Source organism: Lathamus discolor, chromosome 1 (genome assembly GCF_037157495.1).
Source record: "Lathamus discolor isolate bLatDis1 chromosome 1, bLatDis1.hap1, whole genome shotgun sequence".
NCBI classification, from domain to species: Eukaryota; Metazoa; Chordata; class Aves; order Psittaciformes; family Psittacidae; genus Lathamus; species Lathamus discolor.
Window position 1 is genome coordinate 15,339,642 of NC_088884.1, and position 23,341 is coordinate 15,362,982.

Below are 23,341 nucleotides of genomic sequence, written 5' to 3' on the forward strand. Positions count from 1 at the left end.
CTGTTCCAGAGGGGACCTCAGAGATACAGCTGGGAAATTTCCAGTTGCATTGCACCGGTTTTGGACAGGATCCTGAGTCGGACAGTTTCCAAAGGACGCAGCCAGAGGAGGTGGTCTTAGGACAGTGGATCTGCACTAGCCTGCCTAGTACAGCGAGGTGAAATTTCATGGCTAATTTAAGTTAAACCTATCATGTTTGCATTCTTAAATTTAGCCACTGAAACACTTGGCCTGGCTGTCAAGAGACTCTGCAGGCCCAAGTGGGTTTCTATAAAGAAAATACTGATTACACTTGTGATGAAGATGCATTTCAAGGAACACTGGTGACAGTATTTCTTCATTCTTCAGTGCAAAATCCGTGTTTCAACGTAGATGCTTTGTATAGCCATAACAGGAGACTTTCCTGCCTCTCATGTGCATGCAACTGAGTGCTTACAGGAAAGCTCTTTACTTAAAAGGCTGGGGAGGATATTAATGATAGCCAGCAAAAAAAAAGTATTGACAGAAGAGAACAGAAAAATCCCATTCAGTCCAACACTGCAGGGAGAAATGAAGAGACCCCTTGTGACTAATGACTTCAGGATCAGCTTTGACTCAGAGCAATTACTAAAACCTCATTTGAATCCAAGGTACTGAACACTTCATGGCAGTGCAGTTTATCAGCTTTAACAGACTGTGGTGTATACTGTACAAAAGCCTGTGACTGTTATTTACTCCACTGTTGCATTTTATTGTACCTTTAAACAAAAAGAAAGTGCAAAATATGAGGTGGTCAAGCAGAATCTCTTGCAAAGCACCATGCAAGCTCTACAAGAAGACTTTGAAATGCATATATCTCTTTGGTCAGTATAATCCAGTTTTCATTCATAATCCTCATTGATCCAGAGGAGCTGTCATGCTCCTGGTTTCTGCCCTGCTCCTTCCATTTCTATTATAGTCTCAGATGTGTGTGTCACAGCAGCTGAACCACTGCAGTTCATGGATAATCTTTGTAAACCCTTGACATTTTAGCAGCTGTTGCATGAAGAGCAGAAGCACACCCGAAGCAGGGGTAGGATTTTCCAAGAGCTAGAGGTCACCACAACTGGAATTCCAAGGTAATCTCTGTGCATTCATGAATTCCAGCCTTCGGCTTCACCTGGAGATTGCATTCCAGTGCTGACTTTGTTAGAGTGAAGTTGATATGTCCTTCAGATGTGCAGATTGGCTCTCTTGAATGTCTGAATTACATACATGTACTCAAGATTACCTTGAAATCTGGCATGTCCTGTGCTAATAGGGGATAGCACCTGTGACTCAGATTCAGGCAGGAGTCTTGAAATGCATTTTCCGTTTCACAAAACAGGGCTCTTTTAGTGCTAGTGAGTGAAGGTCACTTCTTTTGGGAAGATGTCAGCTGCAAATCATTAATCTATTTATATCTCAAATGTCCTTAGTTGCTCAACACTTATTGTAACCAGGGCAAAGCACCTTGTGCACCTCTGTCGGACCTGTGTGGAGAACTTAATTCTTTCATTAGGGAGACTGGAGGGGATCTTGTGGGCCAATAAAATGTGGCCTCGTGAAAATGCCATTTGGGAATGACTGGTGAGGACATAGTGCGGCCACTGAACTGCAACACCATCCAGTCTGTGTGAAGTTCATGCTTGTCATTGTTAGAAATCAGTGTTGAATTCAGAAATGACTGTTGGAGGGGACTGTGTTTCTTTTCTTTTTACCTAAAGGAAGTATCTTATGTAATTATCTGCTTTATATGGTTATAATTCAATTAATTCGGGAAAGAAATGATGTATGAATTTTTTCAGAGCAGAGACTATGGGCTGAAAAGATGGGAAGGAAACAACTTGGGGTTGCAATGAAGAGAAAGGGAAATTATGGGAAAAGGTCAAGTTTTGGGGCAACTCTGGGGAGAATGGCTTAGGAGTGAAACTGGAGAAGTAGAAGGAAGTGGTTTTATAGGTGACAGAGGGCAGTCACCTCTTACTGTGTACCAGGATCTTGAAGGAGCACATCTCTCACGAGCCTGTGAATCGGGGTCCTTCTGCAAGACCTGACATTAGGCCTCTTACCTTAGAGGCCAGGAGGGCCACTTACCCTCTGATACCTTCAGTCTTCTTGTCCCAGACTCCACCTTGAGCAAGCTGGGGAGGACATTCAGCCACACAAAGCAACCTCCAGCTTTCGCCAGCCACTCCGTGTTGTGTCAGTAAAGAATAATGCTGGCAGGCTCCAGCTTCCTGCTTCCTCCGCAAGTGCGCAGCACAGAAGCAGCAGCCAGCGGGGGGGCAGAGGGCAGCTGTGCGCTGCTGAGTTACGGGGGCTGTTCCAGGCTCCCCTGAGCTTGGGCTGTGATACTGCATTACCTGCCCTGTGAAAATGCCCCTCCTGAGGGTACCCGTTTGGTTTTGGTGGAGTCACTTCACCAGATACCATCAACGTGTCTTGAAGATTACTTTACAAAAGAGTTCAGGAGAGTGGTACACAAAATGAATGCTTAAAGGCAGCTATTTTCCTGTGACACTGAAGGAGTTTGGATAAGATGACAAGTCCAAAGCTCACAGAGGTGTTTAATTTGCATTAAGCTTAGCTACTGCTCATGAAAGCAGCCTCGGTTAACAACTAACAATGCAAAATAATTAGTGTGTACTGACTGCCAAGACAGTGTTTGTTCCTTGGTCTGTTCTGAACGTGGTTTAAGTTCACTGCTTATTGATATAATACAGCTAAACATATACTCTTAATATATGGCAGTCTTTCCGTTGTGTTTCACACCAGGACCAAGTAGTACTTTTGCCTTCAGGCATTATCTAGCTGTGGAGAACAGTGTGCATTTTTACCTGTACATCTCTGTTCATCACCATCAATCTGCAGATTGTGGCTGTGGTGCTGTGTCAGCCTGCAAAAAGCAGATCTCTGCAACTTTAGGAAAGAAGGAAAGGTTCGAGATGGCCTTGAGAAGTATTCTCTAACGGGGATGCCAGCAGGGCTAGCCTGTCTTACTAACATTGTGAATTTGTAACCAAATTGTAGAAGACCCAAAGAACAAACGGCAAGTTTCATGAGCAGCAAAACCAAAGGAAATGAGTAACCTGTGGACTTGAATCTTATAGCTGTTTTTTAACAGCATTTAATGACACCAGCTGTGATTTACACTATGGCAATAAGGACGTTCACAATGTATTCACTCCTGCATGCCGTACCTAGCACCTGAAGTGGTTCAGCCTTTCATTCAAGAGGGTCACTTACACAAGGTCCCTCTCTATCTCCTCCCATATGCTTATGAAATCTGTAGGAACCTAACATCTTCAACAGCTGTAGCCTATCACAAAACAAGATTTATATTGATTACGATGTTTAAAAGTTACTGGGAGCAGGCACACAGAGGGTTATGTGTTATCTCCATGGGAAACTGCACAAACCCCAGACCTCCGGCAGTATTTTTATCGTATTCATGTTCTGACAAGCTGGATGGCATTTCATCAGAGAGCAGCCTGCAGTGAGCCCCTTAGGCTGCCGGCAAACCCTGGCCCTCAGAGCTGAGGACAGCTTCTGTACACAGGGCTGATGAGAGAGTCGTCCAAGAGGATTCTTGCATCAGAACCAACCTGTCTACCATGGCAGTGATTTTAGTGTGCCACATGCTAGAGTTTGGGTAATAAAACCTTACAGTGAAGTACATTTCTGGAGCAGGATAGAGCTGAGGCATCATTTAAAGCAGTTTGACTCAGTTTTATCACTAGGTTGTTGAGATGACACTTATGACAGATGACTCATAGAATTATGTCATGGTGACAGAGCATTTAATTGCCTAACACGGCAATTCTACAAGGAAACCTTACAGGGGTTATTATAACCAGTGAATGAACTTTGTACCTATCTGCAGGATACATGGAAGGTACAGCTGTAACACTGCCAGGCAGCACTCCCTTCTCATCTGCTCAACAAGGAACAGCTACACGCCAGCAGCATTTTGTGAGGGAATCAATCTGCCTGTCTTGTTGAGTTTCCATTTACCTTCTTAAACAAGTATCTCTGTGCTTTTTAACACTAGATGCAGTCTGTCAGTGGGAACCACTGTACTATTGTCACCTTACTTCCTGCAGACATTCAAGGCATGACATTTCCTCCACAGTTTTCCTGAGTATTTCCCTGCCAATGTCTTCTGAAAAGTATTTCCAGTGTCCTCTTAAAGTTCTTCCTTCCTTTCCTACTGCAGAGACAGCAACCATTGCTGCTGACAGTCAGCTTTTCTTGATCAATGGTCCACAGCAAAACAATCACCCACCTACCTGCACTGGCCACACATCCCAGGGGTATGCAGAGGAATCTTGATCTCATACTCAAGGAAAACAATAGGGAAACAATTTTTGGTCTGCAGTCTAGGGAAGATGCAAACATGTCTTAACTGAAGAGTGGGCGACTGAACCTTTAAAGTCATCCAAGTAAGAAGTTCACATACAGCTACCTGCATTCCACAATATAGGAACATGAGCCATTGGTGCCATCAAGGATGATTTCCTCCTCCTTTGCAATTTTGAACAAGAAGGAGAGAAGAATCAAAGGAGGATGTGCTTAAACAACACCTAGTAGTTTAAGAAGGCTGATAGCAAGTGTTTTGGGGACTGTTTCCTGATCTCACAAGGTTGAAAATAGACAGGGTTAGCCATGTAATAACTGAGACACCTTTCACTAGACCAGGATACTGAAAACCGCGTTCAACCTGGCCTTGAACACTGCCAGGGATGGGGCAGCCACAGCTTCTCTGGGCAACTTGTGCCAGCGCCTCACCACCCTCACAGGGATGAGCTTCTTCCTAACATCTAATCTAAATCTACCTTCTCTCAGTTTAAAGCCAACCCCCCCTTGTTCTACAGAAGCAGAAATAATGGGCATTAGGAACTGAAGGTTTGTTTTGATGGCTATATGGAACAGAACATCCATCTGAGGATTCTCTCCAACAAAAGATTCTGGTTCTCCAGATACCTGAAGTAAAGTGGGCAGGTACTTGTAAAGTTGGAAACTTCTGATCTCTCGGACTTTGACAAATTCATGCAATAGTTTCTGTAACCATCAAAATTTAATTGCTCCCTTTAAGTTTAGAAGCTTTCCTCTTTGGTGTAATTTATTAGAGCAAAATAAACTCTTCCCCCCCCCCCCCCCCCGAAGTATTTTACATCTGTGCAACTGAAAAAAGTTCTAGAAAAATGTAACTTTTAGCCAAAGTTCTGCTCTCACATTCAGCAATTCTCATGGAATATCTAAAGTGCCTAAAAAAGACTCCCTGATGCTTTCATGAAATATAGATGCCTGTGAATAAGAAAATAATTAAGATATCCGTGACATATGTTGTAACTTGGGGAGACTTCAAGACAACACATGCCTGGTTTTCATGGAATTGTAGGTTGCGTTTCATGAATTGTTCAGACCCCATGTTTTACAATATTAAGCTTCCTAGCAATGTTCATGACATTTAAGAGCAATATGCATACAATATTAAAGAAAGCATAAAAAAGCCATCACAGGCACAAGCTTAATAAATACCAGGAATACAAACTTCCTTCCAAGCTGTAAGAGAACAAGCGTCTTGCTTCATTTTACCTATATTTCTCTGAAGAAAGACAAATAATGTTTCATGGTAGAGTCACAAAGTAGGTCTTAAAATTCTCACCAGCCATTCATGGGCAGCCATTCAAAATTACACAGAGCATGAAGGCAGCAGAGCCACAGCTTCACTGGAGCTCATTTTAAATTACTAATAATAAAGAATTGCCCCCTCTGTCACAGCAGAAATGCTGCTCTGACAGCCTTCACCACTGACTGCATAATGTCCTTCTGGAGAGAGTAGTTTTCTAGTTGCTCTAATTTCTACCTCGGTGTTGTGAAGTATATAATCTTAACACTAAAAGGCTATTAAATGAAAGTCTTCAGCCTTGCAACTTGTCTTTCAGTTTTCCAAATTCATACTTCATCCTCACCTTGCAACTAACTAGACATTAATTCCACAGACATTCAGGTAAAGGCTTTGTTGATCAGGGAAGCAGAGGATAAGGTGAATCTCCAGAGAAAAGATCATCAATTCTACCAATTACATTAGAAGTAGATGCTTTACAGCATGGTGCATTAATGCTGACCAACATATCACTGTGCTAAATCACACTTTTGAGTAAGGACTCCACTAACAAAGACAGACTCGTAACAGCAAGGAGGAGGAGACAAGGCTCTTTAATCACTTCAACCCTGCTGAAAATATACCATGTCCCACCTGCACCAGCTGTACTTTCTTTACATCAGCAGAGCACAGTCCCATCACCAGCAGCAAGTAAGCTGCTCAGGCACAACAGCTGATGAGCTGAGGCAAGAGGTTTCTGGCCAGTGCTGGTGACAGGCTTTTGCAGAGATTAGGAATCTGGTACCAGTGCGCTGCTTCCCCAGCTTTGCTGGTTGCTCACTGTGTCTCTAAAGACACGATCTGCCTCACAACGAGGTTCTTCAGCCCGGGCATGCCTGAGGAAACACATCCCATGCATTCAAGGAAATGCTTTCTCCCTCTCTGAGTCCTGAGACCTTTTACTGCTGCATCAAGGGCATCCAGAAAAACTTGTTATTGGGCTCAGGTCCTTGGCTCCTCATCTATGATTCGCTGGAGTTGTCAGCAAAGCTACTTCTTGTTGATGAGCAGAGCGGAGCCTGTAAGGAGCAGGCTGTCAAGTACATCCCCAAGGCTCTGTGGGTGTCAGCAGGGCTGTGGAGTGGATCACTGTGTCTGACACATGCACACTGGTAATGACTTGGGGGTGCCTGGCTGCCTCAGTAGGAGAGAGGTCACGGAGATGTGTTAGCAAGCCCTGAAAACCACAGCTCAGTGCTAACCAGCCCTTCACATAAGTAAGCTCTCTTCTGGGCTGTTTCTCTTTTTTAGTTCGGGACTACAGAACTGATGGACAAGGGTAGAGCAGTTGATGTCATCTACCTGGACTTGTGCAAAGCGTTTGACACTGTCCCACACAATCCTTGTGTCTAAATTGGAGAGACATCAATTTGATGGATGGATGGACCACTCGGTGGATAAAGAACTGGCTGGATGGCCGCACACAAACAGTTGTGATCAATGGCTCAATGTCCGGCTGGAGACCTGTAACGAGTGATGTCCCTCAGGGATCGGTGTTGGAACCGGTCTTGTTCAACATCTTCATTGCTGACATAGACAGTGGGATTGAGTGCGCCCTCAGCAAGTTTGCCGATGACACCAAGCTGTGTGGTCCGGTTGATACGCTGGAGGGAAGGGATGCCATCCAGAGGGACCTTGACACGCTTGTGAGGTGGGCTGATGCCAACCTTATGAAGTTCAACCACGACAAGTGCAAGGTCCTACACCTGGGTTGGAGCAATCCCAGGCACAGCTACAGGCTGGGCAGAGAAGAGATTCAGAGCAGCCCTGCAGAGAAGGACTTGGGGGTGCTGGTCAATGAGAAAATGAACATGAGCCGGCTTCAGTGTGCGCTCGCAGCCCAGAAAGCCAACCGTATCCTGGGCTGCATCAAAAGGAGCGTGACCAGCAGGTCGAAGGAGGTGATCCTGCCCCTCTCCTCTGCTCTTGTGAGACCTCACCTGGAGTATTGTGTGCAGTTCTGGTGTCCTCAACATAAAAAGGACATGGAACTGCTGGAACAAGTCCAGAGGAGGGCCACGAGGATGATCAGGGGACTGGAGCACCTCCCGTATGAAGACAGGCTGAGGAAGTTGGGGCTGTTCAGCCTGGAGAAGAGAAGGCTGCAGGGAGACCTCATAGCAGCCTTCTAGTACCGGAAGGGGGCCTATAGGGATGCTGGGGAGGGACTCTTCATCAGGACTGTAGTGACAGGACAAGGGGTAATGGGTTAAAACTTAAACAGGGGAAGTTTAAATTGGATATAAGGAGGAAATTCTTTCCTGTTGGGGTGGTGAGGCACTGGAATGGGTTGCCCAGGGAGGTTGTGAGTGCTCCATCCCTGGCGGTGTTCAAGGCCAGGCTGGATGAAACCTTGGGTGAGATGGTTTAGGTATCTCTGTCCATTGCAGGGGGGGTCGGAACTAGATGATCTTGAGGTCCTTTCCAACCCTAACTATTCTATGATTCCTTTTGTTTGTTTAATGTTTTGCTATACTCAGCTATCAGTGCCTGTGGAGGGCAATACAGTACAAAACATATCAATTGATGTGCATAACAAATACCCAAGCTGCTGTGTAAAAGAGCACTCAGGCAGTACTTTTTGCCACTACAGGTATGTGTTGTGTGTGCTGGGCAGTGGGTAGAGACATTGGGATTTCTTCTGGAGTTTATTCAGTTTCTTCTTAGGGAAGCTTCCTCTAATGGGAGTTTGTAAGAAACTAGCTTAGAATTTGGCTTATGATGATTAAATTAATAGAGAGAAGGCAGTGCTTTGATCTAATTTTTTGGCTCCTCCTGAGAGGAACATTCTTATTTGTCAAGAGAGGTCTTAAAATGTTCTTGTATTCTCAGCTCCCACTAGGCCAGTAAATGAAGCCTTCAGCTTTTCCACAGGCAAAGAGCATTTGGGCTGAGCAAAATCTTCAGGATAATTCATGTAAGCACTTGAAGCAATTGAATCCCACATAAAGTTTTCCTCCTGTCTGTGTGTGAATGAGAGGTCTGTTGTTGACATCCGTGAATCGGACTCTAACAGTGACTGCTTTCTCCATCAGTGAGGACTGCTTCACTATATAAATATTTAATAGTAATGTTTCATATTTCCAGACATGACAGAGCTGAAATACAATACACTGAAGTGACCTGCTTTTTTGAATGTGTAGGGTGGTTGAGAAAGGAAATCTTGATGCTTGCTACTTAGAGAAGGGTAGAACAAACCAACAACCACGTGGGGATAAAGAAGAGTCATAAGGTATCAGTAATGCCTGGAAAGTGCTGATGACAGGAGGATGATCCCATGAAGCCATTTGGTGCCAGCTCATTAGAAGGCTTTGGCAAGGGTATTTTGGCATAAAATAGATTCTATTTGGAATTAGAGACTCTGCTGCCTTGCTCTTGGCATGGAATGAACTTGCAAATTGAGCTATCTTTTGATATAATGACATTACTTTGTATTATGAGTCATTTTAGAGTTAGAAACATGAGGCTGAATGGGAAATTAAGACTTGTTAAGAAGTGGAGGAACATGTACAGATGACACTTGGGGCTTGTATATGTACGGATGTGAAGAACATGTTGCATGCTGTTCCAGCATGGCAGCGGTGTGCCGCTTCCCACCTTGTGGTCAGCATCCAGATCCTAGTCTCCTGAGGTTTCCAGTTCCCCCCGTGGCTGCTCCAGGAGTTCTCTTTCTCTCAGGTTCAGTTTCTTTAAAAACTTTTCTCCTTCACTGGACGTCTCCCGTGGCTTAATATTAAAATTTTATACTTGCCAGGGGCTTACTTTTCAATTAGGACGAGTTTGAAAAGCCTGGGTTAGGCTGAAGAGAGCTTTAAATGCAGGGAGATGGCGGCTGGGCACGTGATGCCTCTTTAAATGTTTGATGAAGTACAGGATTCTCTTCTGCCTGCCCATGCTCTGCATGAGGCAAAAATCCCATGGGGATTGTGCATTTTTGGAGCAACACACTAAGTATGTGTTTGGCTTCTTTCCTGAAGTGAATTCAGTACTTAAGAAACAAAACAAAGCCCCCAGATTGAGGAAGAAGGAACAAAAACAGTCTTTGGGGTTGGTGTCCTCCTTGTATGAAATGCATGCAACCTGATTGGAATACATAGTTGATATAGCAGCAACCTGATCTAGTCGAAAATGTCCCTCCTCATTGCAGGGGGGTTGGACTGGATGAGCTTTGAAGGTCCCTTCCAACCCAAACTATTCTATAATTCTATGATGCATACACTTCCCTCAACATGCCTCAAACTCACAGAATTACAAGTGGAAAAGGCTTCATTGGTATTTCCTTGCAAATATTTCTTTCTCAGGTCAAAGAAACCACCCAGTCATCTGAAAAAAGCCAAGTTATGGAGCACCACAGCTATTTTCCTCTAGCCTGAGCATACAGGAATGCAATATGCTTTTCTGCATGTGTTATGTTTTCGCATTCATGAGTAGCCTTATGAAGGCAAGTTTTGAGTCACATGCTGTGTCACACTACAGGGAAGAAGAATATCAATTATATAGCATGCTTAATCATAAGAGGAAATGCATTTGACTAACTGAATATGCAAATGCCAATTCAAAACAAGATTACGAGCTCTTCCTGATGTGCAAAAAGCCCCTGATGGAAAACATTTTAATATATTAGTGCTTGACTTCAGGAGAGTGTGCTTTATGAAGGGAAGTAAGAAAAAAAATGTAAGTAATTTAATTTCTTCTTGCGTTGAAGCAACTCTCAAAACTGTTGGCATTTCTTCTAGCTTGGAAAAGTGTAGCTGACATGAAGCTTTTAAAGCATATTTTGACATTTAAAATGCAGCTTCCCGTGCTTGCATTCATGCATGGTTTCCGGAGACAAAGGGTGGTAAGTAAATACTCACTGCTGGGTTTCCTGTGAACACCACGACGCTGTACAGGATGGGGTTTGTGGTACACAAGGGCAAGCAGCCCCTTGCCCCAATAAACCAAGGAGACAGGAATTTTCTTACTTACCCCAATTCGGTATTACAGCCATTCCCCCCCAGCTCACTGCCCATAGCTGCTCATGGAGACCGGCACCTCCCATCCAGCGGTGCAGTGTCTCTGGTGGAGCGTCTTTTCCAGTCCTCATCCCACAAGTGTTTCACTGCATGGGGCGGGTCAGAGAACGGTGATGTGCTGTACTCAAGGGTGTCACACTAGGCTGAGTTGGGAAACCTACCACATGTTGCCTGGCACTCCTTCCTCCTCAGGGGGGGACTCCTCACACTCTTCCCCTGCTCCAGAATGAGGTCCCTTGCATGGGCTGCAGCCCTTCAGGAACAGGCTGTGGGCTCACCAGTCCTGCAGCAAAACTGCTCCAGCGCGGGCTCCTCTCTCCACAGACCTCCTGCCAGGAGCCTGCTCCAGCACAGGCTTCCCACAAGGTCACAGCCTCCTTCGGGCATCCCCCTGCTCTGGTGTGGGGTCCTCCATGCACTGCAGGTGGAATCTGCTCCACCATGGACCTCCATGTGCTGCAGGGCACAGCTGCCTCACCATGGGCTGCACCACGGGCTGTGGGGGAATCTCTGCTCTGGTGCCTGGAGCACCTCCTGCCCTCCTTCACTGATCTAGGTGTCTGAGGGGCTGTTTCTCTCTGGCTGCAATTGCTCCTGTGCAGCAACATTTTCCCCTTCTTAACTACATTATCCCAGAGGCGCTGCTGTGGTCGCAGATGGGTTTAGCCTTAGCCAGCAGCTGGTCCATCTTGTAGCCGGCTGCACTGGCTCTCACAGAAGCCCCCCCTGTAGTCCCCCTTCTACCAAAACTTGCTGTGCAAACCCAGTACAGAGATGAACAGGGCAAAACTTTATGGACTCAGAGGTGCTTGTAACCCTGAGTTGGATGGGTTGCTACACAGCCCCCTGTGCACTGCAGGCTTACAGACGGACACACAAACGTTGCTGAGGGGACACCAGGATTTCACTGATGATAGACACAGGCACTGGTACAGAGTTCAGCCAGGGCTCTGAGAAGAGGTGTAAGCACTGAAATCACCTCAGTGATCTGAACTTTGTGCCTGTTCTCTGCAAACTGCTCTGCCTGCAGCATTAGTGCCAACCAACAGCCTGCCTGTAGTGCCAGCTGGGCTTCCTGCCTTCTTCCCCTTCCATTGGTATGGTTTTAAATACTATTTTAGTGGTGAAACAAGACTCCAGAAGTTAACTTGAATGTTTAGCTTCAGAATGGACTCCACAGTTCCCTGTCCCAAGCTGCTTACCCATCTGCCAGAGGGCTTTCTGTTGATGTTACTGGCAGTTCATCAATTGCATCCTGCCTGGCTGGTGGCCTTGGAGTCATAGAATCATAGAATAGTTAGGGTTGGAAAGGACCTCAAGATCATCTAGTTCCAACCCCCCTGCCATGGGCAGGGACACCTCACACTAAACCATCCCACACAAGGCTTCATCCAACCTGGCCTTGAACACCGCCAGGGATGGAGCACTCACAACCTCCCTGGGCAACTGATTCCAGTGCCTCACCACCCTAACAGGAAAGAATTTCCTCCTTATATCCAATCTAAACTTCCTGCTTGCATGCCTTGCCTTCTGTATATGAATGCTAGAAACCCTGAGTGTGAGGGACCACTTTCACACCCTGCACCAATGTTGGTGGAGGCTCTGGGGCTGGCCCCCTTCTTCCCAAAGGGAAGGTAATGGCCAGCAGGGTTCCTCAGGAGGGCCGCTCTTTTCTGGCATTGTGCATACCCAAACACAGCAGCTTCCTGCGCAGTGCAGGTGGGGCTGCAAACAGCTCAGGTGAGGGAATGAGCCATTCCCATTCGCTAAGGAAACCCTAACAGAACAGTAAAAGCTGGGCTGGATTTGCTTCGGCGGCAGGATGATACTAGGTGGAGAAGCGCGAGCTGTGTCCTACTTTGTATCCCATGAAATCAGGGGCTATGAAGTATGTTACGTCTCCCTTTGACTTTCCAGTAAATACACCAATATTTATCAGACTGTAGGCTAGCTGGACTGGCAGAAGCACTGAGGTGGGTGCTCAGAGCTGTGCAGATACAGCATGCTGAGTGCTGGGATGGTTCCACTCCACTGCCTGCAAGCTCCGGGATTATTCCCCAGCCCACTGTGGTACCATTCTCATCACAGCCACATCTGAGTGGGGATTGGGGTCAATCTGATGGCCTGAACAGGAGCTGAATCTGAGCCATGGCTCTCAAAATGGAGGATTTCTGCTGTGGGAAAGGCAACCAAATGAATAAATGAAAAGGGAAAGGTGGATGAGCTGTGAACTGACAGCTGTGTGACTGGTTTTGACTTACTTCTTTTTTGCGGTCTAAAGCCAAGTGCCTCATAAATTCCGAAGACATCGAAACTGGAACAAACACAATGGAAACCATCCTAGGATTGCTGGAAATGGAAAGAGCAGGGACTGTAACTAGAAGTGATAGTGAAAGGGAATGAGTTCTCTCCTCAAAGTGGTAATTTTGACTATTTACTCCAGTAAATATTGCAGATTGAATTGGCACACTGACACAATTGTGGGCTTTCAGGGTCACACAGTGACTGTCCTCTAATCTATAATGGGCCTAGGGATGAAAATAATGTCACAGTTTATGGTTCTGGGGTATTTTAGTGGCTGATCTTAAAGATCCTGGGATCCTCAAATAGCTACCTCGGTCTCTGTCAGCCATGAGGTGACAGTGAAACCATTCACCAACCACCAAGCAGTGTGCTGGTCGTGGGGACCGTTTTGGTCACTTGGTAGACAGGAGGGCTGCGGGCCTTTTGTGGGGAGAACATCAAAAGAGAGCAGCCTTGTTGGGTCTGGTCCAAGCCACATCCAGTCTGGAACCATGTTTCTTATTGTGGCCCAAAATGGGATGAGGCACATGAATGCATCAAACAATTTGTAGGAGCCCTGAACTTGGGTTACTAGTGTTGTGTCTCAGTGCCCACACTGCAGCTGTCTCCCATGAGTCTGTCCTAGTCCTCTTTAATCCATGTAAGCACCTGGAACACACTCTGAAAGGACTCAGTTTAACTCTCTGTTAAGGTTATTCAGCTACAAGCTGGGGAAAGAATTAGGAAATGAAGTATGGTAACAGTACTCCAGCTGCACCTTGGTATCAGACATAACACACTGACCAACAAACCTTCCTTCTCTCCAGAGCGCGTGCAAGCGGGAGCTGCTAACTGTCCAGTGGCAGCAGTTCAGTGTGCAATCGTGTGTAGCGATTTTCCGGCTGCCACAGTTCCTTTTGCTGTTTCCTCAGAAGAGACACAGGGCAGCTGACACACAGCGATGCATGCCAGAGAAGTACCAGATTTTCAGGTAGTCGGGTTCTGGGGTTTTTAGCCCCTTCACAGAAACTGTCTCTAAATAATACAATCCTGTAACCTGCATTAGAAGCTTTGGAGTGGATTGCCAGGAGCCCCACACTTGGAAGTCTGGCATCCCCAGCAGGACAAACTGCCTACCCAGAACTGGAGATGCCTGAAGATTCAGTACATCTATTACAAGACTCCAACAGCTCATGCTGTTGTTTTTATACACATTTTTTGTGCAGCAAGAGCAGGCTAGTCCAAAAGCTTACTTCCTCTTCTCTATGGGTGGAACTGGTCTGTTCTGGCTTGTTCAGATGGGCAAACTCACAAATGCTGGCCCACTATGCACATTCTGTATTTGTAGATGAGGTAGGCTGTAGGTCAGTCATCTGAATCCTTCCTGGCAGTTATCTCAGGTTTATTGTTTTTGTACACGTATGCCAAACAAGCAGGAATTACAAAATATTTGACTTCCTGCCCTAAATCCTGCGGTCTTGTGGTACACCTGGGTGCAAGACAAGCAGGTTGTGGTTCCTTTACAGGGCTTCTTGCTCCCTTTCCAGCTCCGCTTTCCATCCTTCTGCAGTTCATATACCTCATCTGTGTATGCCAGCACTGCCTTCTGTCAGCATTCGTCAATTCTTTAATCAGAATATGCTCGATCTTTATACAGTTCATTTCACTGAGTAATTTTAGATATTAGAAACCTGTTTCAGATTCAGCTGGGAAGGTGCCATGTTTCCTCATGCAGAGAAGCAGCTGGAGACTCACCTGAGATTAGAAATGAAAGAAGGGCAGAGACCTGGCTTAAATGGTCTGAGCCATCTTCCTCAGCATCGATGGCAGAGACAGGGAACTTTCTTCAGTGCTGTGGCAGTTGTTTCATGCACAAATACTGCTGTGGGAACATGCCTGAGGGTATGTAATGTTCACTGTTGCCTTCGTACTTTACAAGCTCCCCTGCTCAGCCATCTGTAGCTGTACAGTGTTATCTGGTTTCAGGCACTGTATTAAAAATGCAATAATCGTAATTTTTTAGAAGCCATCTTTATAACAGTAAATTAAATGGTGCCAGGACATGAGCCCAGAGTGAAAACTTGCTCGTCTGTCCTGTCAGTTTGTTAGGATGGGCCACAGCTTGCTTCTGGCCAGGCTGACAGCTTTCCCTGGCAGGGCCTGGGAGCTGGTGTGGGATGTACTCGGTAGGCAGTCTGGATGGACAGCCACAGTTTGGGAGATAAGACAGTCTGATAGTGCATACAGGCCACCTCTGTAAGAAACACAACTGATTAAATCTGAAATCTCTCTCTAGCTCTCCTGGCCCCAGCACTGAATCTGACCCATTTGATAGCATTACTTCTCCTCTTTGCTTCTTTTTGTTTTCCTTCTTCCTTGTCTTCTGTCCCTTCCTTCCTGGGTAAAGAAGTAACCTTTCTCTAAGGATAAAAAATCGTTAACACTCTTTTGCAAGGCAGAATAAATCTTTAGAGCTTCCAGCTATACAAACCTAATTTGGCAGATATTTTCCCCCCTCCCCATCTCTCTTAATGGATCTCTTATGCATTTATAATGTACTCAGTATCATGGTATCTAGGGACCTTATACACAATTTATAAAGCAAACATTTTTCTGCAAGAAGTTTCTGCTTCTTTTCTGGCTATTGCTAATCTCTGAATCAGGCTGTTCTCTCTGACTTGCACATGAAGCCAAGTTGTCTGTTTTACATTCCCAACACAGGCTGCCTTGCAGTATCCTGGCTTTGCACTTGTGAGATGGCAAAGTCAGGTTCATGATGATTTATTTTAGCAGCTATTAACTATAGAACTTCCTGTAATCAACAGAGCTGGCTGCATTTCTTCATCAGCTTCAGCACTGGCATGAGTCAGCACTGGCAGTTCCCTAGCTCTGTGCACTGATGTCTGAGGTAAGAGCCCGGAATGTTTCACTACACCATGAAGTTGCAATAAAATTACTGCACAGAGAATATAATTCAGTGCTGACGAGGAGTGATATTTTCATTTCTGTGTCACTAGCTGTAAGCAGCTGGATGCTGCAGGCACCTGTTGGGAACAGCTTCCGCCTGGTATCCCAAAGAGCCTGACTGCTGCTTTGCAGGGTGACCAACCCTTCACAAATGTCTGCGGTATACCTCTGGTTGTTCAAGGAAATTGTCCTCATCTGAATCTCTGAAGGTGAGCTCTGTAATACTGAGGGTCTTTACTGGATCCAGCTTTCCAGTCTCCAGTATAATACAGCAGTAATAGCGTATCTGTATTTTACTCCATGGTGGTAGTGGGCAATGTATTCAAGAGCTGATGGAGATCAGCCAAATGCAGTGCTGGTGCAGGAGCTAACACTGATCAAAGCCTTTATGCACTTCTTGATCCAAGTCAATGTGCTTGAATTATATGCTACACTTGTTTTCCAACAATAATATATATATATAACAGCATCAATGAAGAAACAGTATTTGAACATTCATATGGCTTTTTACACTGACTTTTATCTCCTAGGTCACCAAAAATGATGAACAAAACCCCCAAAGCCAATGTCATGGATGCAGTCATACCTTGGTTTGCCTGACTCCATTTGAGGAGACTAAGAATAGCTGCAGGGCACCACTGAGGGTGAGCAGTACTGCTCTCTAGGGGTATCTCAAAATTTGAGATTGAAGAGAAGGATCTACAGAAATTTAATAAAAAGGGAACAGTGATTAATAAGTGCAAAACTAATGGATTCAATCATGAGTTAGCGGGATGAGTCAAAATTAAATCACAGAATCATACAATAGTTAGGGTTGTAAAGGACTCCTTCTGTTAAAAAAACCCATAAAAAAACCAACAAAGTGCCACTAAATCCTCACTGTAATCAGCTATCAGTGTCTTAAAGGCATTGTTAATTGTGCAGTGCCCTTCTCCTTGGATCTGGACATCAAATTTCCACTGACATGCCTGTCAGCCCTTGTCACACTAAGCCCTCTGTTTCTCCTGCATTTCCCACTTAAGTCCTCACTTAACAAGACCTGGCTTGTTAAGAGTAAAGGACTGTTTCATGGGGAGGGACTGCAGGAACCTCCTCAGCAGTTTCTGAGAGGAGCAGATGTGCAGTTCTGCCCTGCTCACCATTCTAAAGCTTCCTCCTGCTTCATCTCCCAGGCTTGGTCTCACTGAGGCAGGAACCCTCCCTTAACTTGATCTTACTGAAGAACACAAGTTTGACTACATAATAATACTTACATAAATGAAGTCTTCAATTAAGTCTCTCTAAAATAATGTCTCAAAGTATAAACAATATTTTTTTCGAGCTTGTTGACAAAGTGATAAAGAAATGACACAGCGAAAGATATTAATAATTTAAGCTGGTATTTCTCATTTCTATTAAATTGTTAAACTATAAATACTCCTTATTTTTAGTAAACTCTGTTGCAATTTGTAGCTAAAAAAACTCTCTGAAACAAGCTGTACAGAAAAAAAACCCATGGAATTCAAGAGGAAGCACAGAAATTTGGGAAGTGATCAAGGCATAAACAAAAACATGAAATGGAAATAAGCATCCAAACCAGGAAAATATATTTAAGTGGTATCACAAATACACACCCCCACCCCCACCCCCCCAAAATCAGTACATCCAGTAAAAACCCTCCCACAGAAAGATATTCACGAAGAAAAAAATTAACCCAGTTACACTGTCTACCGCTGGCAACCGAAGTGCTTTTCAGCTAGTGTAGCATTAGTTATGGCTTTGTAAAATAAAGGGAAAACTTCAAAAAGGTGAAGAAGTAATTTCTGGGAAAAACTTTAAAGTGAAGGCTGGACAACAACAATCACAAAGCAAACAAAGCAGAAGGAACTGCAAATATGTAACTCTGGCAGTGCAAAGATGAAGAAGAATGGCCTTTTTCCCCCAATACTTGTTCAGAGAAAAATACTGCTGTGAATTTGTAATTTGAATTCCTTTCAAAGGCTTACATTTGTAGGACTCAGTGCAGTTGCATGTTTTAGCAAGGCTGATAATTTAGAGAAGGTAAATGAAACAAAGTCAACATAAAATTACTACTGTGATATAAATTTATAACAACCTTTGTAACAAAATATCTGAACATACAGTACAGAGACAAGCCTCTCAAAAAAGTTCATATTTTCTCCATCCAGACAACCTGTAAGCATGTTACCACTAAACAACATGCATGTAACTGATAGCAGGTGTAACATTCTTTGGAATTAGATTTAAATTTCTTTCAGGTGTTGCCCTGTATTTCACACAGGGAACAGCTGAGGGATAACTCCCCACTCCTCACTAGGATTAGGAGCTCCTTAGGTGGCGCCCGGGGCTGGGCAGAGGCCCCCAGAGGCACATGAGCACCTGGAGATGGAGAAAAACTCCACGTGGGAACGTGGGTCACAGTAGGATGCCCTGATATTAGTCAGTGTAAGAGTAGGGGATTAGTGCTGTTGAATTCCTGAGGGTCATTGCCCCACAGCCCTGTTTTTTTGTGTGTGTGTTTTGAAACACACAAGACAGTCTCTTTGTCCAAAAAGGCTTCATAGTTTAAATGACTGTAAACATTTCTTTTAGTTTAAATTAGCATTTTCACCATGCCTTTGCTGTTTAAAAAATTAGATTCAAAAGTAGGAACACTTCAGCACACATTGAAACTATTTCAAATTCAGAAAGCTGGAGTTCTTTAATTGAGAAAACAGAAACAAATCTGCAAACACGTGATTAGTTTTGCAAATAATCCTTCTGCTGTATTTTTAGCTGGCTCTATCTAACTTTCAGTCTTTGCAAAATAAAGGGAAACTCATGAGCAAGCTGCAAACCATTTACTAAACAGAGACAAATGATCAGCATCAACTGCTGATTTTGTCCTGCCCAGAACTAAGCCCACAGGTGCACTGCTGAGCAGCTACTGCTCCCTGGCCCAGGACAGGTCAGGAGTCCCACACTTCTCCTGCTCCCCTTGATGTATAAAAAGAAAGATACTGATCATATCCATAAAAATGTAGCACTAGCAGGTACAGAGTAAGATTTACCCATTATAATTAGCAGGGTGTGTTATGGTTGATCTGTGGCCGATCTTGACTTTCAAATGTCCCCAGGGTGACTATCAGGTATTATGGTGCTGCTTTACAGGGACTCTGCTAAAAATTTCTAGTTGTCCAGTTGGAACTGCTTATCTGATGAACTTTTACTGCAATAGCAGCCAAAATAACAGTGATTTTACAACCCAAATTATTGCCTTTATGTAATATTTTTTCTCCATACTCAAGGGCTGTTGACCAGAAATGGCTGAAAATGACTTCCGCAGAGGAGACAATGTGGCTCTCTTGCAACCCAATGGATGCTCATTCAGCCTGACTTCAAGTATCCAATTTACGTGCTTGAACATGGAGCCTGTGTACCCAGCCCAGGCTCCAGAGGATGACTTGGAACAGAAGTGCTCTAAGCTTATTCAACAGACATAAAGGACTTGTCTGCTTGACCTTTGGGATATGAAAGCAAAACCAAAACAAATCTAATAGGCACAACCACAGGAAAGTTATTTCTAAAACAGAGATAAAATGAGTCATCCCCTTGAAATACTTCTCTTTGTTAATGAGCAGTAGAGCACTTCTGGTACTATGCATGGATTCAGATGTCTAGCTTTCAGACATCTGAATTTAAATGAGATGACTCCTATCTCAGCCTCCCACATTAGGAGCTTAAGTTTGATACCTGAAGTTAGACAGTGCAAGTACCCTCTGTCCTTACTGAGAACAGCCACCTCCTGAATCCAGGACAAGCTGCAACCACAGCATTTACTTAGAGAAGACCCAATGGAACTGAGCCTTGGTAGGACATCTCCTTTCTAATCTCTCAATCCCATTTTCACTTTATGGAAGGGAATGGAGAAAGGCAAAGAGGGATAGCGGATGGTATCTTGCTAAATAAAGCTGTGTACTACACACTAATGAAGAAACTTAGTGGCTGTCACTTGTAAATCCTACAAAATCACCATTTTTAAGTTGGTGGGTGCAAATTACTCTGGGTATTGCAGATCTCAATTTAATCACACCTTTTATTTTCAGGAGTTACTAACAGTATCAGTGTTAGAAGATTCTTTAACTTAGCTGGCTAAAAAGTTCAAATGGAATTAGAAAAACTCTTGATGGTGAAGTCTTGAAGAGCTCCTAAAGTATTTTAATATATTTAAATAAAAAAATAATAACAGGTTGTAATTTAGACACCTATCAGCTAATGCCTAACATTTTTATTAAAATACTGATGGAAATGTAAAGTAAACTCTAGGTATACTGGATTGCACACACATATGCATAAACCCCACCACAAACTGTACTGACTTAGCTGCTTGTTTCACTCCTTATTTTCTGTACTTGAGAAAATGAGACCAGAATGCTATGCAGCTTCTCTGACTGAAGAGGAAAGGCTGGGACAAGATTTCTCAAGTTCCATCCAGCACTGTAAATGGAAAGATTAAAATTAGGACCTTGTGGCTGGGAGAAGAGAGTTGAGGAATACTCAGGATTCCCTCCTGTCCTAAGGGCATAATACATTCCTGACAAACTTTGTTCATGGTTTAAATAGATAATGAACTCATCAGTCAAATCGTGTAGTCAGCATTTTACAGAGTTAAGGTCTTAGGCAGAGCAGAGACTTCAGATAAGCATGGAAGCAAGGCAACATCTGCATTTCCATTTTTAACCTATGGACTATTTTCTTTGTTAAACTCCTTGGGTTTTGTTTTGTTTTTAATTTTTTTCAGGGTAGCTTTTCAAAACACAAACTAGTAACAGCCCAGGAAGGAAAAGCGCGCAGAACCACCTTAAGAGGTGAGGGAAAAACTCTCTGCACTTTTTATTCCATGTAAGAGATAACTGCTAGGAATATCAGAAGAAAAATAATAAAAAAAGCTCACCAGCAAGATACTGAATTTCGAAAGTAAAACTGAAAGTTTCTGAAACTGCACTTCAGCAAACATTGTCCCAGCAGCGCCAGAACATCAGAGGACTGAGGCAGGGACTAAAGGTGTAACGGCAAATAAAACTAAAGATTCTTGGTACCTACTTACCTAAATGGCTATTCATTCTTCTATTTTTTTTTTTTGGCTCAGTGCTGTTTCATAATACCCTTGATTGCACCATATAATTTCAAGGACATATAAACTGATTTAAGTATTAGCTTGATTCCTTTCCTGTATTTGAACCTTACAGTGGATATAAATGACAAAAAAGCATGCTGTAACATTCACAGGAGTTGTTGTCCATCAAACTGATGACTCTGAACATGTGAACTGTCTCCAAAATGCACGGTCATATTAAATAAGTCTCTTACGTATGTACATACAGACCAGCAACAAAAATCAAATACCTTAGTCTGACCCTCTTCTGTTTGAGACTGCAGTTTCTAACTGTTGCATATACTGTAGCTGCTCAAAGAGCTGAGTAAAGTGAGTGTAGCAGACTTTTTCAGAGAAAAATACTCATATAAAAAGTTGTAAGTACAGTACAGTGAGAAAGTTCCCAGAGCTCTCACTTCATTTTCTCTTTGGTTGCTAATTAGGATTTGACGAGTTTGAAACCCTGTCCAGTGTCCAGCACTGTGGGAAGAAACCAGCTCATTTTCAGTCTTTTCAAGCACCTAAAGCACGCTTTACAGACCCAGAACAGATTGAGACCACAAAACCAGTTTGCCAAATGCACTAAGGGATAGGTGATGCGTGGGAAGTATATCATCCAGTGTTTGGCAACATCGCTTCCTGTTGGCAAATGCAAAGTGTAGTCACTCCAGTGTTTTGACACACCATACACTGCTTTCACTGTACGTCCCTTTTCAGACCAGCTGATGTTGCTGTCAGGATTACAGTTGTACTCAACCCATTGCCTGGTGAAGTCACCAAGCTGTGGAAGGTCTGCTTCCTCGATGTCTACAACTCTGGCCATTTCTGCTCCTTGCACAGCAATATACTGGTCATTTACTTTTCTTACTTGTTTAACCCAAGGCTGAGAGTTCTCACAGTCTAAAACGATGATGAGTCGAGAACAGAAAGTACCGTTCTTTTCTCTCCACCAGTCCAACAGTGTGTCCAGTCGTAAAGCATCACCCCCTGTCACATGGGAAAAAAGATTTCATATTAGGACAAAGAAACAGAACCCTCTCTACAATTCTGACTGTGGATATTTTAACAACCTGGACAGATATAACAGAAGTTTTCAACTGATCCTCGCCGTCTGCAGATGTTGCAGATCTCCAGGGAGGTATTAACTGATTCCACCTGACTTGCTGTGGCGGATGAGGGCATTAACTCACCCTTGATTAAAATAAAAAGGAATTTCCTCACAGAGTGAAAGAAATTGCAGCCTATTGGAGGAATCTGGAAATAGCTAAACAAGAAGAGAAAACCAGAAATAGATTATTTTGTATTATTATTAATAATTTTAAGAAGAGAAAAAAAGTTCCTTTTAATATGTTTTTATTAATATTAAAAAGGACTCCTCTTTCAAGGAAAAGAGAGGACTTTTGAACACAATGCATGTTAACAGTTTTGAAGCACAACATGAAAGCCACCTACAGGCACAACCACTGGTCTGACTTGAAAAAATGACTTGACCAAAAATGGACAGATTTTACTCTACAGACACAGTTGTCTTCAGAGCTTCAAGAAAATTAAAACTGGTATGGATTTACAGCTCAATGAAATAAAAACCTCATAGGACTTTTTTGCACAATATTTATTTCCTGTCAGCTCAGAAAACACTTGCAATTAGAGCATCCAACTTCTCATGTTCCATCTCAGCTCTTGCTCCGACAATACTTTGGAAGATCTGACTATAATTAAACCAAGTTACCTACAGTGGGGACATATATACTTCTGCTTAAATGTAATGGATACTGCAGGATCTATGTAGCTTTGAAAAGCAGCTTACTTACTCAATTGCTTAAGGAAAACATCTTGCAAACAAGTGGATAAATCTCCACTGGCTGTGTAGTGACTATTAATGTGAAGAGCTGTTGGCAATTTGGAGCTATGATACAGATTTACGATGAAAACAGTCTAGTTTGAAAATGTCAAATTTAAAAAAATGTATGACTTTTAGAAGAAAAGGAGAAAAATGTCATTTAAAATAACTGCATTTTAATTCCATAGTGATTTTCACTGTAGAATGTAAGTACATTTAGCAGTATTTAAAATCTTCTTAGTAGGAATTTAACTGCACAGATGAATCTCAAATGGAATAACTGCCTATTTCAGCACTTACATTTTTACCTGTAAGTGGTGACAAAAAGTGCTTCAAATTAACAGAGTTAAAGCTTTCAGCATGCTATTGCAGTTAAAGTAAAAGCAAAATTAAAGAGCAACAACTTTCTCAAAAAATTGGAAAATTTAGTACCA

At 43.4% G+C, this 23,341-nt stretch overlaps 1 protein-coding gene across 2 annotated transcripts in view; it reads right to left on the minus strand.

The window, feature by feature from the left end:
• Nucleotides 1-18,003: 18,003 nt before the first annotated feature.
• TMEM168 (transmembrane protein 168) overlaps nt 18,004-23,341 on the minus strand; it is a 28,997-nt gene continuing 23,659 nt past the window's right edge. For both annotated transcript variants that reach the window (XM_065695827.1, XM_065695922.1), the window contains exon 5: nt 18,004-22,054. In XM_065695827.1, the coding sequence (XP_065551899.1) occupies nt 21,507-22,054 (548 nt within the window). In that variant the 3' untranslated portion in view covers nt 18,004-21,506. The remainder of the gene's footprint in view (nt 22,055-23,341) is intronic.